General features: G+C 41.9%; 1 protein-coding gene across 1 annotated transcript in view; it reads right to left on the bottom strand.

Annotated features, from left to right (window-relative positions):
* The window catches only part of SH3D21 (SH3 domain containing 21), a 116,988-nt gene that overhangs the window by 14,439 nt on the left and 84,877 nt on the right, over positions 1–17,672 (bottom strand). The window contains exons 15-18 of the mRNA XM_040424414.1: positions 14,061–14,122; positions 13,059–13,174; positions 12,023–12,088; positions 3,996–4,171 (exon numbers count right to left, since the gene is read on the bottom strand). Coding sequence (XP_040280348.1) covers positions 3,996–4,171; positions 12,023–12,088; positions 13,059–13,174; positions 14,061–14,122 — 420 coding nt within the window. The remainder of the gene's footprint in view (positions 1–3,995; positions 4,172–12,022; positions 12,089–13,058; positions 13,175–14,060; positions 14,123–17,672) is intronic.

Here is a 17,672-nt window from a genome sequence, read left to right as displayed (position 1 = left end):
AGAGAGTCATACCCTGGGATGGCACAGGTGCTACTGACGCCAAGGATTGCGGGCCCTACATCGATCAGGGTTTCCGCCAGCACCTACGTTAGTGGCTCCAAACCTCACTTCTCCTCCTCCGCCTCCTCCTCACCTTCCACATTAGAATTATCTGCGTGCAGCACCAGCCAGTCATCAGTCAGTAGCTGGAAGCAGTGTAGAACTGCAGTGGGGAAGCGGCAACAGGCCGTGCTGAAGCTGATATGCTTAGGGGACAAACAGCCGCAGAGCTGTGGCAGAGACCAGACTGAGCTGTAGCTCTCGCCACTCAACCTAGAGCCAGGCATGGTTGTCTCTGATAATGGCCGTAACTTGGTGGCGGCTTTGGAGATCGACAAGCTCAGACACATCCCATGCCTAGCCCACATCTTAAACTTAGTGATTCAGCAGTTTCTCAAAACCTACCCCAATTTGCCTGAGCTACTGGTGAAGGTGCGCCGCGTGTGTGCACATTTCCGCAAGTCATCGACAGCTTCAGCCGGTCCGTCAACGCTGCAGCAGCGCTTGAAATTGCCAGCTCCCCGGCTGTTGTGCAACGTGAGCATGCGCTGGAACTCCACATTCCACATGTTGGCCAGGCTTAGTGAGTAGTGTTGAGCACGAATATTCGAATACCGAATTTTTATCGTGAATATCGCCACTTTGAGAATTCGCAAATATTTACAATCTAGTGCTACATCTTCATTATATTGAATATTTGGCATGATTCCTCTCTGCTTCTTGGTTGTAAGCAATGAGAAGGAAGCAATGTCAAGTTCACAACAATACTTAGTGCACCAATCAGTAATCTGTAGCCAGACCTGCTAAAATGTGAAGTTGCACGTAGTGCGAAAAAAATATTCTAATCACTGCCGATTAGCATAATCGCGAATATATTGGAGCACTTGACTCTATCTGCATATAAAGCTATTCTAATGTTCTGCCGTGCTAACCATTTTCTCCAGTCTCAGGAAACTTATACCAGCATGAAAAATTTAGCCAAAGTGACCCAAGCCTGTATTTCGCATTCCAAAATCGCATTACGCAATTTTTACATTGCCGATTTAACGCATTCAATAAAATAATCTCGAATTCTCGAAATTCGCGAATATATGACGAATATTCTACAAAATATTTGTGAAATATCGCGAATTCAAATATAGCCCCTGCCACTCATCACTACTTGTGAGCAGCAGAGGGCAGTAGTTGAATACCAGCTGCAACATGGTCGTCGCCTTTCCAGTCAGCTTCCGCTATTCACAAGCGAGGAGTGGGCATAGATGTGTGACCTCTCTGAGGTTTTAAGAAACTTTGAGAAAATAACACAGATGGTGAGCTATTATCAGCGTAACCATCCCACTTCTGTGTCTATTCAAACACTCGCTGCTCACAATTAAGGACAACACTTTGCATGTGGAAGATGTGGAAATGGGGGAAGACATTACACAGGATGATAGCCAGACCACCCTCAGTTTGTCTTCTCAGCGTGAATTGGACGATGAAGAGGAGGAGGAGCAGGAGACAGTTGTCTCCGCTACAGAGGGTAGTACCCATGGAAGTTTAATTCCATCTGTTCAGCGTGGGTGGGCAGAAGAGGAGGAAGAGGATGAGGAGATTTAGAGTTATCCTCCTGATGACGACAGCGAAGTCTTGCCTGTTGGTACTCTGGCACACACGAATTACTGGTCGTTCACCCTTCTCGACCCCCGCTACAAAGAGAACTTCTCATCTCTCATTCCTCTGGTGGAGAGGATGAGCAAAACGAAGATCCTTGTTGAAAAATTGCTCCCAAAATTACCATCTGACAACACATAGGGGAACACATAGCAGTTTCAACAGAGGCAGGGCAACACTCTCCAAAGCCTGGGATAGTTTCATGACACCTCGCCAGCACCCTAACCCTGATGCGCGGCGAGGAGGGAAAAATTTTGGAAGATGGTGAAGGAGTACAAAGCAGACCGTGTCAGCATCCTCAATGATCCCTCAGTGCCTTACAACTACTGGATGTCCAAGCTGGACACGTGGCATGAACTGGCGCTCTACACCTTGGAGGTGCTAGCCTGCCCTGCCGCCAGCGTTTTGTCTGAGCGGGTATTTAGTGCTGCTGGTGGCATTATAACAGATAAGCGTAGGTATCTGCCTGTCAACTGAAAATGCTGACAGGTTGACTCTTATAAAAATGAACAAGGCCTGGATTGACCAAGACTTCTCTACTCCACCAGAGGAAAGCGGCTGAACATAAAGGCACTTTAAATGTGGCTTTTTTTTTTGTATTGAATACACTGTATTCCCATGCACCCCTTCCACTACAAACTAGGGTATATGGTTGAATCTTCCTTTTCTCATCCTCCTCCTCCTCCTCTTCCATCATATCAACATGCTTATTCATCGCATATAATGCCCTTGCATATATGCCCTTCGCATATAATGTTTTACAGGGTCAGCTCAGCTGCAGGCCCTCGCATATAATTTTTTAGAGGGTCAGCTCACCAGCAGGCTCACACCTAAAATGTTTTACAGGGTCAGCTCAGCAGCAGGCCCTCGTATATAATGTTTTACAAGATCAGCTCACCAGCAGGCCCGCACCTAAATTCTTTTACAGGGTCAGCTCACCAGCAGGCCCGCACCTAAATTCTTTTACAGGGTCATCTCACCTGCAGGCCCACATATATAATGTTTTACAGGGTCATCTCACCTGCAGGCCCACGCATATAATGTTTTACAGGGTCAGCTCACCAGCAGGCCCTCACCTACAATCTTTTACAGGGTCAGCTCACCTGCAGGCCCTCACCTACAATCTTTTAGAGCAGTGTTTCCCAACCAGTGTGCCTCCAGCTGTTGCAAAACTACAACTCCCAGAATGCCTGGACAGCCTTTGGCTGTGCGGGCATGCTGGGAGTTGTAGTTTTGCAACAGCTGGAGGCACACTGGTTGGGAAACACTGTTTTAGAGGGTCAGCTCACCAGCAGGCCGTCACCTGCCTTGCTTGGAAGTAGTAGCCATAGCTGTTTCTCAGGCTCCCTCTCCGGAATCAAACCCTGATTCCCCGTTACCCATGGTCACCATGGTTCGCTCTGAAAATAACATCGAAAGTTGATAGGGCAGACATCCAAATGGATCATCACCGTCACGGGGACGTGCGATCAGGCCCAGGTTATCTAGAGTCACCAAAGCGGCGGCAGGCCCTCGCCCATAATGTTTTAGATGGTCAGATCAGCAGACCCTTGCTCCAAATGTTTTTGAGGGTCACCAGCAGGCCATCAATGATAATTTTTCAAGGCTGTGTATGATGCCCTCCTTTATGTGTAACAAAGGGTGTATTGTAGTGACGGTTCATTGTAATTTTTGACAGCCCTTTCACTTAGTGCATAGGCTTTATGAGTGTAGGAGTCCCACTACCTGAACAATTGTACCACAATGTGAATGAGGCCCTCCTTTATGTGATATACAGGTTGTATCAGAGTGCCCCTTCCTTGTAATTTTTGGCAGCACTTACACTTTATATACAAGTAAATATACATATTCCTCTCAAATCGATTTTATCTTTGGTTTGGTGCGTATTATTGTCAGTCTGTAAAAGTGGCATACTAATTGGACAACATCATTCACAGCAGCGACCTGGGAGCCAAAGATGCATCCAGACATCCTCCCCATGCTGTTCCTGAACCATTTCAGTGGTGTTTCCATCAATTTCTGACCATTTCTATGAACCAGGCACCCTCCCCTCTTCAGAGCAGGGGATGCCTGGTTTAATGCTCGGGTTCTCCCATTGACTTCCATTATACTCGGGTGCTCGGTAGAGCACCCGAGCATCCCGATGTGTTCAGCCCGAGCCCCCGAGCACTATGGTGCTCGATCAACACTAATGCTAAACAATACATCTTACATAATGAAACATAGGACAGATAGAGATACAGTATGATAACTTGAATAAAGAAATAGAGGATAAAGGAAAATATCAGCTTTTTTTTACTTACAAGTGCTTATTTTTAAGAATGTCCATCATAAGTTTAAGTGATTTTATTTCTTCCATAAGTTCCTCCATTTTAACATTCTGTACAGGTTCAGGGCTCTTCTTGGATGCTATGGAAGCAGAATGCTTTGCATTTGAAAAATTTATTTGATTAGGTGGGTTTGAAAACCTTGGAGTATTCTAGGAAAACAATAGAAAATGCTCATGACATACACATAAGTTTTCATCACCACTGTGAATAATTGCATACACAAGCACTAAATGTTAGACATGGGTTTGCAGTTTTCTGATGTATAAGTGGATTAAGAGTATGCTCAGGCGTATTGTAAATGCTGTGGAGTTATATGCGGAGAATCTGCAGCATTTACAGTAGCAGCACATTGGATGAGATTTAAAAAATCTCATCCAGACACTGCAGAGTGTCCACAGTGCAATCCGTATATAACTTTACATGCGGTACAGATTTAAAAATTTATTTTTTAACTAGCTTGTTCCTGAGCAGAGACACCAATGATTAAAGTTTCGAGCGTTATGTTTACACATCTATTTGTCCCTCTGTTGATAGCTGTACACAGACAATTCGGTGTAGTCATAGGGATATTAGGGGTATTTGACTATACAATTTCTAGCACATAAAATCTATTTTATAAAACAGGGAAAGTAAGCAGCTCTCACCCACCGTCCACCTGCCTAGAGCACGGATGGCAACCTCCGGACTTGATTGCTGTGAAATATTCAAGACCAAGAAAAATACAGCTTCCAAGATGCAAAAGGTGGAATCTTTATTGTGCGTTTAAAATCCAAATGCAAGACATCACAGGTTACAGTAACGCGTTTCAGACCGCAAGTAAATCAGGGTCCATCATGACAATAAACTTGTGTACAAAACTCAGTTTAAAAAGGCTAATCCACACCTGCCACCCCAATCATTGAGTCGCATGACCTGATTAGACTAACTCAGAGCATGTGTCAATCATGAAGGGAGGGGAGGGAGGAAAAGACACACTTGAAATACACATGAAATATATAGAAAAACATAATAACAATGTTTAAAATTGGCAATGTGTAAAAAACACCAATGGCAGGCAAACATGAAATTAATATTGTAATATGAGATCATGTCTCTTGTTCAGACCTTCAGGATAGCGCGTGGCGAGTAAAAACATCCAATAAGCCTCTCTATTAAGCAGCTTTCTCCTCAGGTCGCCACCTCTGGCTGGAATAAAGACCCTTTCAATACCTTGGGCTCTCAGATGGGTCACATCACCACCATGTATAACTGCAAAATGTTCACTAACTGCAGATACGTTGCGATTTCTGTAATGGGGAATATCCGATATATGCTTACGGATTTGTGATTTTATTTGGTTGGAAGTGCAACCTACATACTGCAACTTGCACATTTGGCAGGTCACTAAGTAGATGGCATTTTTTGTGTTGCAATTCAAGTAGCTATTAATACTGTATTTTTTACCATTAGCCATAGAATAAAAAAACTGGCTTACTTGAAAATAATCACAACAAATGCACCTACTGTGCCCGCACTTATAGCTGCCCTTCATTGAAAGCCAGGTCGGTGTCACATTGCTTTTCTCTTCATATAAACTGGGACTGATGAGACTGCCCAATGTGGGAGCTTTTTTCGCAGCACATCTAATGCCTCCCGCTATTATTTCTGACCACTTTTCATCAAAGCTGAGGACTGGTAGATGCTTTTTAATAATTTTGCATATTTCCCTGTATTCGCCACTGTACTGGGTGACAAACGTAATGGGAGTGTGGCTATTCACTTTGCTGTTGCCCGCTGTATCCGTGGGGTTTGTATCAGGAAAGATCAAAGATTTGCGGTCCAAACTCTGAACCGTTTTTTTGATATTTAGCATATGATTCCGTGAATAGGCTCTAAGAGCCAATCTATTCACAATCTTATTACTTTCCTGTTCAAAGGACGAAATGTCCGAACAGTTACGCCTGGTACGGATCAGCTCGCCTCTTGGAATATTGTATATTACATGCGGCGGGTGGCATGATGATGCATGCAAAATAGTGTTACCAGCTAGCTCTTTCCTAAAAGTGGAGGTGTTCACACTAGAACTAGCAGAATCACCGCTCAATTTTAAATCCAAGAAGGAAACCGACCTGGTATCAAAGTGCAACGTGAAAGAAATGGAGGGTACACATGAATCCATGTATTCGCCAAACAGTGGTATGGGCGCCACATCCCCAGACCATACAAACAGCAGGTCATCGATGAAGCGCCCATACCACTGCAGGCGATCGCAGAAAGGGTGGGTGTCGATGAGGAGGAAGCTCCTCTCCCACCATGCCATGAATATATTAGCAATGGAGGGAGAGAACTTAGCCCCCATCGACACCCCAGATACCTGCAAATAATAACATTCGTTGAACATAAAAAAGTTATGTTTCAAGAGAAAGCTGACCGACATCTCCAAAAATTCTTGCAATTCACAGGTATAGTTGCTATAGGTATTAAGGAACCAACACAGAGATCGCAGCGCCGATTCATGTGGTATATTCGTGTCTTTTAAAAGACACTGGTTCTGTGTTGCAGGCCATGTCGTCTTTCCAATGGAGAGAGGATTATGTTTGGATTACTGCAGACGTGGTGTCACTTTATACGAATATACCACATGAATTGGCGCTGCGATCTCTGTGTTGGTTCCTTAATACCTATAGCAACTATACCTGTGAATTGCAAGAATTTTTGGAGATGTCGGTCAGCTTTCTCTTGAAACATAACTTTTTTATGTTCAACGGATGTTATTATTTGCAGGTATCTGGGGTGTCGATGGGGGCTAAGTTCTCTCCCTCCATTGCTAATATATTCATGGCATGGTGGGAGAGGAGCTTCCTCCTCATCGACACCCACCCTTTCTGCGATCGCCTGCAGTGGTATGGGCGCTTCATCGATGACCTGCTGTTTGTATGGTCTGGGGATGTGGCGCCCATACTACTGTTTGGCGAATACATGGATTCATGTGTACCCTCCATTTCTTTCACGTTGCACTTTGATACCAGGTCCTTTTTGGATTTAAAATTGAGCGGTGATTCTGCTAGTTCTAGTGTGAACACCTCCACTTTTAGGAAAGAGCTAGCTGGTAACACTATTTTGCATGCATCATCATGCCACCCGCCGCATGTAATATACAATATTCCAAGAGGCGAGCTGATCCGTACCAGGCGTAACTGTTCGGACATTTCGTCCTTTGAACAGGAAAGTAATAAGATTGTGAATAGATTGGCTCTTAGAGCCTATTCACGGAATCATATGCTAAATATCAAAAAAACGGTTCAGAGTTTGGACCGCAAATCTTTGATCTTTCCTGATACAAACCCCACGGATACAGCGGGCAACAGCAAAGTGAATAGCCACACTCCCATTACGTTTGTCACCCAGTACAGTGGCGAATACAGGGAAATATGCAAAATTATTAAAAAGCATCTACCAGTCCTCAGCTTTGATGAAAAGTGGTCAGAAATAATAGCGGGAGGCATTAGATGTGCTGCGAAAAAAGCTCCCACATTGGGCAGTCTCATCAGTCCCAGTTTATATGAAGAGAAAAGCAATGTGACACCGACCTGGCTTTCAATGAAGGGCAGCTATAAGTGCGGGCACAGTAGGTGCATTTGTTGTGATTATTTTCAAGTAAGCCAGTTTTTTTATTCTATGGCTAATGGTAAAAAATACAGTATTAATAGCTACTTGAATTGCAACACAAAAAATGCCATCTACTTAGTGACCTGCCAAATGTGCAAGTTGCAGTATGTAGGTTGCACTTCCAACCAAATAAAATCACGAATCCGTAAGCATATATCGGATATTCCCCATTACAGAAATCGCAACGTATCTGCAGTTAGTGAACATTTTGCAGTTATACATGGTGGTGATGTGACCCATCTGAGAGCCCAAGGTATTGAAAGGGTCTTTATTCCAGCCAGAGGTGGCGACCTGAGGAGAAAGCTGCTTAATAGAGAGGCTTATTGGATGTTTTTACTCGCCACACGCTATCCTGAAGGTCTGAACAAGAGACATGATCTCATATTACAATATTAATTTCATGTTTGCCTGCCATTGATGTTTTTTACACATTGCCAATTTTAAACATTGTTATTATGTTTTTCTATATATTTCATGTGTATCTTTTCATGTGTATTCCAAGTGTCTTTTCCTCCCTCCCCTCCCTTCATGATTGACACATGCTCTGAGTTAGTTTAATCAGGACATGTGACTCAATGATTGGGGTGTCAGGTGTGGATTAGCCTTTTTAAACTGAGTTTTGTACACAAGTTTATTGTCATGATGAAGGACCCTGATTTACTTGTGGTCTGAAACGCGTTACTGTAACCTGTGATGTCTTGCATTTGGATTTTAAACGCACAATAAAGATTCCACCTTTTGCATCTTGGAAGCTGGATTTTTCTTGGTCTTGAATATAAAATCTATTTTGTACACTTTTTTTCAATTTTACACCACTCTCACCCCTTTTAAAAAATAGATGTGGGCTCTCACAGCCCAGGTTTACTATAATTTATACCATAGCTGTCATCGATTTGCTTTTCTGGCGCACAGACTGCCAAAGAGACACCAAATTTATTAACACACTTGCAATTCCTAATCGACTTGACATATCTTACACTAGCAAACTTCTTATTTAGACTGGTGTGTGAAACATTAGGAGAAGTAATCATGGTGGTCTTGGTTAGATAGAGAAGAAAAGGGAAAGTAAACAACTCCAATCAGAGACGATGTCACCTATGAGTTACTGAATTTAACTATTCTACTGTATAATCATTCATATGGTCTGAAGAACTAGTATCTACTGGCTATATGATGGCTGGTAATATTGGACTTTGTATAGTTTGTTTTATTTAATAACAGCATGGTAGTGTTATTCAGATAATGTGGGGATAATATGTTCACCACAACCTTTATTTGCTTAGTTGGGAACCAAACATCTTTACTCCTCTTCAAACATTATAAATGATAATGTTTGAAGAGATGCAAAGAAGCAAAGCTGTTCCTTCCACTTTTTTTCAGGATGACATCCCTAAAGGACCCCAGTAGTTAGAGAAAAATTGCCCCATGTCAATGCATACACAGTGACCAGAGGCATAAATTGAAGCTCCATGTTATGTAGTATTGATAATACTATTTTTTTTTTATGAGGTTAAGGGAAAGTAGTAAAGCTGCTACCTATGCAGCCCCTGTTACTGACTATCCATTGAAATCCTTGCAATAGGAAAATAAACGATGAAATGCAGAATGTAAAAGTAAATTCCCCATTAAAAGTGCCCTGTCTGACCCAGGAAGAAGTGGAGCTGCGTCTTAAAAACGTGTAAATAGACAAATCGCCGGCACTAGATGGCATACAACCCCGTATCCTAAGAGAATTAAGTAATGTCATAGCCAGACCCTTATTTCTGATATTTAAGGACTCTATATTGACAGGGAGTGTTCCACAGGATTGGCGCATAGCAAATGTGGTGCCATTATTCAAAAAAGATCCAAAAACAGAGCCCGAAAACTATAGACTGGTAAGTCTAACATCTGTCGTGGGTAAACTGTTTGAAGGTTTTCTAAGAGATGCTATCTTCGAGTACCTGAATGAAAACAAGAAAATAACACCATATCAGCATGGCTTCATGAGGGCTCAGTCATGTTAAACCAATTTAATCAGTTTCTATGAGGAGGTAAGTTCTAGACTTGACTGCGGCGAATCGATGGATGTCGTATATCTGGACTTCTCCAAAGCATTTGACACTGTACTGCATAAAAGGTTAGTATATAAATAAGAAGGCTTGGACTGGGAGAAAATGTCTGTATGTGGATAAGTAACTGGCTCAGTGATAGAAGGCAGGGACAAGAAAAATAAAAAGGAGATGGGATTAGTCACAGGCCCTTTTAGAAAAAAGGGGTCTGGGATATCCTGGCAGGGCACCAAAGGAAAGACCGTATTGATGGTTTAGAGTATAATCGGTAACTGGGAAGGTACAGGCAGCCACAGGTATATAGTCCAATTAGGAGGGTTCCTATATGGACATAGTGCAAAAGGGTAAATGAGAGGAAAAAGAAACCTGTCAATTGCAAACCTGTCAAATACCTGGAAAAAGCAATACCATATCACTAAATAGCAATCACTGGTTGATTATGTGCAATATTCAATTATTGACTGTATAATAAAAAACACATATACCTCTAGATAGAGTGGTCCAGTCATCGATTGATAATAATAGGATACAATCGTGTACTATTTCCGGACTGGAAATGACGTCGCCTCCTCTACTTCCGCACCGGTCCTCTTGCGTTCCACGCTGGAGCGCAGACCGGAAGGGATGTAACTTCCTTCATTTTTGGCGCTTTTTCATGTTTAAATATGAGACCATGTAGCAATGTATTTATGCTCCTGATGAAGGGGATCTTGCAAGACCCCGAAACGTGTTGAGCCTGCACCCCACCCATACCCTGTGCTTAATAAAGAATATTTGACCAGATGTACCAAGTGTGACTGCCAATTCCGGAAACTCTACGGGCGACCCAGGCGCAGGAGGAAGCAGAGTGGGTGTCTTGAGCTTTATCCCACCCTGCCCCTCCTGGGTGACGTGAGTGCCTTTTAATGTTTTTATGCTTACGTTTTATCTAACGTTCATAGTACACGATTGTATCCTATTATTATCAATCGATGACTGGACCACTCTGTCTAGAGGTATATGTGTTTTTTATTATACAGTCAATAATTGAATATTGCACATAATCAACCAGTGATTGCTATTTAGTGGGATGGTATTGCTTTTCCCAGGTATTTGGCGCCATTGACAGGTTTCTTTTTCCTCTCATTTACCCTCAGTGATAGAAAACAGAGGGTGGTTATTAACGGTACACACTCAGATTGGGTCACTGTCACTAGTGGAGTACCTCAGGGGTCAGTATTGGGCCCTATTCTCTTTAATATATTTATTAATGATCTTGTAGAAGGCTTGCATAGTAAAATTTTTTTTTTTGCAGATGACGCTAAACTGTGTAAAGTAATTAACACGGAAGAGGACAGTATACTACTATAGAGGGATCTGGATAGATTGGAGGCTTGGGCAGAGAAGTGGCAGATGAGGTTTAACACTGACAAGTGTAAGGTTATGCACATGGGAAGGAATAATGCAAGTCACCCGTACATACTAAAAGGTAAAACACTGGGTAACACTGACATGGAAAAGGACCTAGGAATTTTAGTGGACAGCAAACTAAGCTGCACTTTAGAAAAAAGACGACTAAAGGGAGATCTAATAACTATGTATAAATATATCAGAGGTCAGTACAGAGATCTATCTCAACATCCTCTGCGTCTGGAGGAAAGAGGATTTGTACACAAACATAGAAGAGGATTCTTTACGGTAAGAGCAGTGAGACTATGAAACTCTCTGCCTGAGGAGGTGGTGATGGTGAGTTCACCAAAATAGTTCAAGAGGGGCCTGGATGTATTTCTGGAGTGTAATAATATTACAGGTTATAGTTACTAGAGAGGGGTCATTGATTCAGGGAGTTATTCTGATTGCCTGATTGGAGTCGGGAAGGATATTTTTTTCCCCTAAAGTGGGGAAAATTGGCTTCTACCTCACAGGATCTGGATCAACTTGCAGGATAACAGGCTGAACTGGATGGACAAATGTCTTTTTTCTGCATTATAAATTATGTTACTATGTTACTGTATATTTAAAAAGCACTCTGCTTTTTCTGCATCTTATATTCATTTTAAGACATTTAACCTAGCATGTGTGATGACCTCTCCTTACCATTCTTGGTATCAGCAGTGTTCTCTCAGTAGACATGCCATAAAATAAAATGTAAGAAAACCTTGTAAAGATGCTAACAATATGTTTGCTATTATTGTGGGAACAAAACAAAAGTATCCTTTCAGAAATTTAACCTGACAGGTGTAATCTTACATACCTTAGAGACACATTACCTGTTTGTATGTGTTTCATAAGATACAGATGACAGAAGATAAAACTGCATACCTTAGTTGTTGGACTTTTTATGTGGGAATTCACATGATCTTCATCTTTATTGCTAACAGATTCATTCTGTGATTAAAAAGAAAAGCAAGATCACTAAAGTTGACTGAAGCTGGCCATACACTTTAGATTAATGTAAGCAAACCCACTGATTTCAGAGTGACTGGCTGACCATCTAAAATTTGTATGGGAGTCTATTGACTCTCTCTGACGTCCACATGCTATGCACTGATCTATCATTGCTTCTCAGTGTACTAGGATACAACGCCATAATCTACGAACTGTACACAAGGCATTTGTATATGTTTTGATCAAAATGCATAAGCCCACTCACCACGTCAAGGTTGTCTCTATGAACGGGTCCCTACTCCAACTTGGCACGGCACCACTTGGCAACCACTGACATTACAGCAGTGCACCAGCAGATGGTGTGACCTAGTAGTCCAACAGCATGCACATCTGGTATTAGACAAGGCCCCCTTGGCACTGTGCCCACCAACCCACAGGCACAGCATCACAGCAAAAATGGCAACCATGCAGTACTGCACCATGTGAACAGATGTCAAAAGCTGTCCTTTCCATGTACTCAGGTCAGAGAAAAGAACAAGTAGGCAGTTGGATTTCAACATGCCCAACCTTTTTATTCTCAGTGGGTTAAGTCGATCTTCCATGTGCATGGGAACGGGTGAGCTGATAAAGAATATTAACCATAAATTGTATGTATTTAGACATGTATTTGTCTTCTCAACTGTCTCTTTTTGTTCCCCCGCATCCAGCACAAAACAGATATGAGTTCTTGTAAATAGTTTTTAGGTTTAAATAATTACTCAACATAAGAAATTAGTCATTTTAAATGCTTATTCTTTACAGACTCTGGTTTACAGTTTGTAATACAGTCCATGACTGTTTCCAATAGTAATTGGGCAGAATAGTGAATGCAGCTGCAGATTATAAAGCATGTTGTAACTGAGGACCACTACAAGATAGGAAATAACAGTAGTAAACATTTTTTCTATGTAAAAGAACATGAAAGGCTTACCCCTGAGGAGGCAATCTTATTCTTTGGTGGACGTTTCCCCTGCATCTTTGGTCTGTCTGCTGTGGGATGCGCCAACTTTACTGATGAAGCTTTGAGTCCATCCAGAGTTGGACTATCTGAATTATACAGGAAAAAACAAATATGAAACAAGTTTTTAGGCAGATAAAGAGAAATAATGTGTATTAGGGTCCATTCACACGTCCGCAATTCTGTTCCGCATTTTGCGGAACGGAATTGCGGACCCTTTAACTTCTATTGGGCCGCATTTCCGTCCCCGAAAAAAATAGAACATGTCCTATTCTTGTCCGCAATTGCGGACAAGATTAGGCATATTCTATTATAGTGCCGGCGATGTGCGGTCCGCAAAATGCGGAACGCACACTGTCGGTGTCCGTGTTTTGCGGATCCGTGAATCTGCAAAACACATACGCATGTGTGAATGGACCCTTATGATGTTAGTAACTTTCCTGTATGGAAACTTTTAATGGATAAAAATGACTGTTAGAACTAGAGGGTTTCCCACTAATAACACTGATCACCTTTCTACAGGATAGGTGACGGATGTTTGATTGGTGGCAGAATTGCTGGAACACCACTGACCATGAGAATGGGAAACAGATGAGCACATTCACTCCCAAGGGAACCTCGCCAATTTATCACCTATCATGTTGATAGGTGGAACATTTAATCAAGGGGAAAATCACTCATTTCACTGCAAACATGAAGATTTAAGTGTTACGGAAGTAAACTAGAGTGCGCCTATCCCTGCCATGTCACCTTGGCGGGGTTCAGGTAGGAAGTCTTGTTCTATGAGGTCCTCCCACAGGAGAGGTAGTTTACCTCTTTCTGGGCCTCTCTGTTACATGTTACTGTTACTCTGTTACTTTTGGCCACAGTTGTATTGTCAATCGGTGTTCGTTATTGTCCGGGCATTGACCAATGTAATAGGACAGACACTTATCTAAAATTTGTTCTTAAGTAATTGGTGCAGGATAAACTTACTTGTCTCTTTATTCTTGTCCTTTTTCTCTTCTGCTGGTTTTGTCTGTGATTCAATTGTGGGTCTAGGAAATAAAACAAACTTTTGTCTATACCCATTATATATTTTGTAACAATGCAATGAGAAGATATGCAGCTAGCTGTACAGGGAGTGCAGAATTATTAGGCAAGTTGTATTTTTGAGGATTAATTTTATTATTGAACAACAACCATGTTCTCAATGAACCCAAAAAACTCATTAATATCAAAGCTGAATATTTTTGGAAGTAGTTTTTAGTTTGTTTTTAGTTTTAGCTATTTTAGGGGGATATCTGTGTGCAGGTGACTATTACTGTGCATAATTATTAGGCAACTTAACAAAAAACAAATATATACCCATTTCAATTATTTATTTTTACCAGTGAAACCAATATAACATATCAACATTCACAAATATACATTTCTGACATTCAAAAACAAAACAAAAACAAATCAGTGACCAATATAGCCACCTTTCTTTGCAAGGACACTCAAAAGCCTGCCATCCATGGATTCTGTCAGTGTTTTGATCTGTTCACCATCAACATTGCGTGCAGCAGCAACCACAGCCTCCCAGACACTGTTCTGAGAGGTGTACTGTTTTCCCTCCTTGTAAATCTCACATTTGATGATGGACCACAGGTTCTCAATGGGGTTCAGATCAGGTGAACAAGGAGGCCATGTCATTAGATTTTCTTATTTTATACCCTTTCTTGCCAGCCACGCTGTGGAGTACTTGGACGCGTGTGATGGAACATTGTCCTGCATGAAAATCATGTTTTTCTTGAAGGATGCAGACTTCTTCCTGTACCACTGCTTGAAGAAGGTGTCTTCCAGAAACTGGCAGTAGGACTGGGAGTTGAGCTTGACTCCATCCTCAACCCGAAAAGGCCCCACCTTGCTGGCGTCTGAGTCGGACTGGAGCTCTCTGCCCTTTACCAATCCAGCCACGGGCCCATCCATCTGGCCCATCAAGACTCACTCTCATTTCATCAGTCCATAAAACCTTAGAAAAATCAGTCTTGAGATATTTCTTGGCCCAGTCTTGACGTTTCAGCTTGTGTGTCTTGTTCAGTGGTGGTCGTCTTTCAGCCTTTCTTACCTTGGCCATGTCTCTGAGTATTGCACACCTTGTGCTTTTGGGCACTCCAGTGATGTTGCAGCTCTGAAATATGGCCAAACTGGTGGCAAGTGGCATCTTGGCAGCTGCACGCTTGACTTTTCTCAGTTCATGGGCAGTTATTTTGCGCCTTGGTTTTTCCACACGCTTCTTGTGACCCTGTTGACTATTTTGAATGAAACGCTTGATTGTTCGATGATCACGCTTCAGAAGCTTTGCAATTTTAAGAGTGCTGCATCCCTCTGCAAGATATCTCACTATTTTTGACTTTTCTGAGCCTGTCAAGTCCTTCTTTTGACCCATTTTGCCAAAGGAAAGGAAGTTGCCTAATAATTATGCACACCTAATATAGGGTGTTGATGTCATTAGACCACACCCTTTCTCATTACAGAGATGCACATCACCTAATATGCTTAATTGGTAGTAGGCTTTCGAGCCCATACAGCTTGGAGTAAGACAACATGCATAAAGAGGATGATGTGGTCAAAATACTCATTTGCCTAATAATTCTGCACGCAGTGTATTTCAGAATCTCAAGGCAGACAACCCTTTGTTTTTTAAAGGTTTCCCTGTTTTGTCCTGCCCTTGTTCTCCACCTATGTAATATGAGTAAGGTGCATGTCATAGAAAACATCATTCATGGATATTTTAAAAACACTGGTGTGCCAACCCACCAGTAATTGTAAGCAACTGGAATCATTGGGGCAGTCTCTTGCATCAAAGAATGGTTATGTAATGAATGAGGAAGTGGCTCCCCTTGCCTATTGAGACTCTGTACATATCATATGTCTGCCTCTGGACCATGCTCTTCGCAAATATGTATGAAGCTATATTTGGCTACTGAGGATCTCAAAACCGGAGGAAAATACTTCAATTTTGTCAATTTGGACAAAAAACTGAACAAACCAGAATGGAGTGCACCAGAATACATTCCGTTCTATTTTGTTGTGTTCCCATGCCGGACACAAAATCGCTGCACCAAAAACCATGTTTTTTCGTACACAAAAAAAAAACATATCCGGTGCTCGTGGACTTAAAATGGTTTTAGTGCCGGAGCCATCATGTTCATTTTCGATGTAATACAACTGGATCCGTTCTGAACGCATGCAGCTGGTTGTATTATTGAAACAGATACGTTGTGCTGTGGTTTGGAGATCCCATGCCAGATCTCAAAACCGGACAGCAAAAACGCAGATGTGAAAGTAGCCTTAGAGTATATCTGAATGGGGTGTTAGTCCAGGTCTACATGAGTGCATTATAAGCACATTATGCCTCCATATTTCAGATGTGTAACCAGGCTGAGTGTGAATTTGGGTCAGTTAAACCTATAGTTCTGCCGGTCCTTATATCCGCAATATGGATGCATAATGTATCTGGATGCACAAATTTGTGTGGACCTGGACTAGCTCATCGCTTTCCAGTTCTAGAGCAGGTTCCACCAGTAAACATAATAAAGCAATTTCAGCACCACATCCAATTAAAATAAATAACTTTTATTGGGTCCAGCATAAAAAGATCCATGTGCAGAGCAGATATGATGTGGTTTACATGCTTCAGCTTAACACCTGATTATGATTAAGCGTAAAACATCTGCTCTGCAAATGGATGTTTTTATGCTGGACCCAAAAAAGTTTCTACTTTCCCATATGCATTTTGGTTTCAGGTTTTGAGATGCGGAAGAGGACCAAAACAGTTCTGTTTTGATTACACATCAGTATGCATCTGTTCCGTTAGGATGCGGTTGTGTGAAATCGAAATGGAACAAACTGGATCTGTCACTAAATACATGCAGCACGCCAGACCTGCAGGGTATAGCGAAGTGAGGTCACGGTTATGGGCAATCGAGCGTTGCTCACTGTATTGGAGAACCCTGGGCAGGCATGCGGCAGTGAAGGAGAGGTAGACACAGTTCCTCTGGGGCACACTCGGTATGTAGGAACAAGGCCTGATGGTGGATGAGGTGCCCTGGATGTTACAGGTATTTTGAGTGCCTGGGGCAAGGTCCCTTTTGGATTCGTGACGCCAGTGCCTGTAACGGTGGCACACCGATATATAGTTGGAATAGTGAACCAAACGTTGCTTTACTTAACCCTTTCATGACCAAGGGTCATTGATGCCCCAGTGTCCAGGTCAAAATTTACAAATCTGACATGCGTTACTTTATGTGGTAATAGCTTTGGAACACTTTTACTTATCCACGCCATTCTGAGATTGTTTTCTCGTGACACATTGTACTTCATGATAGTCATATATTTGAGTCAATATATTTCACCTTTATTTATGAAAAAATCCCAAATTTACCAAAAATTTAGAAAAATTCACAATTTTCCAAATTTCAATTTCTCTGCTTCTAAAACAGAAAGTGATACCTAATAAAATATTTATTACTTAACATTCCCCATATGTCTACTTTATGTTGGCATCATTTTGGAAATGTCATTTTATTTTTTTAGGACGTTAGAAGGCTTAGAAGTTTA

This window comes from Bufo bufo, chromosome 3 (genome assembly GCF_905171765.1).
Source record: "Bufo bufo chromosome 3, aBufBuf1.1, whole genome shotgun sequence".
In the NCBI taxonomy this organism is placed as follows: Eukaryota; Metazoa; Chordata; class Amphibia; order Anura; family Bufonidae; genus Bufo; species Bufo bufo.
This window is presented reverse-complemented; position numbering and strand designations above follow the sequence as displayed.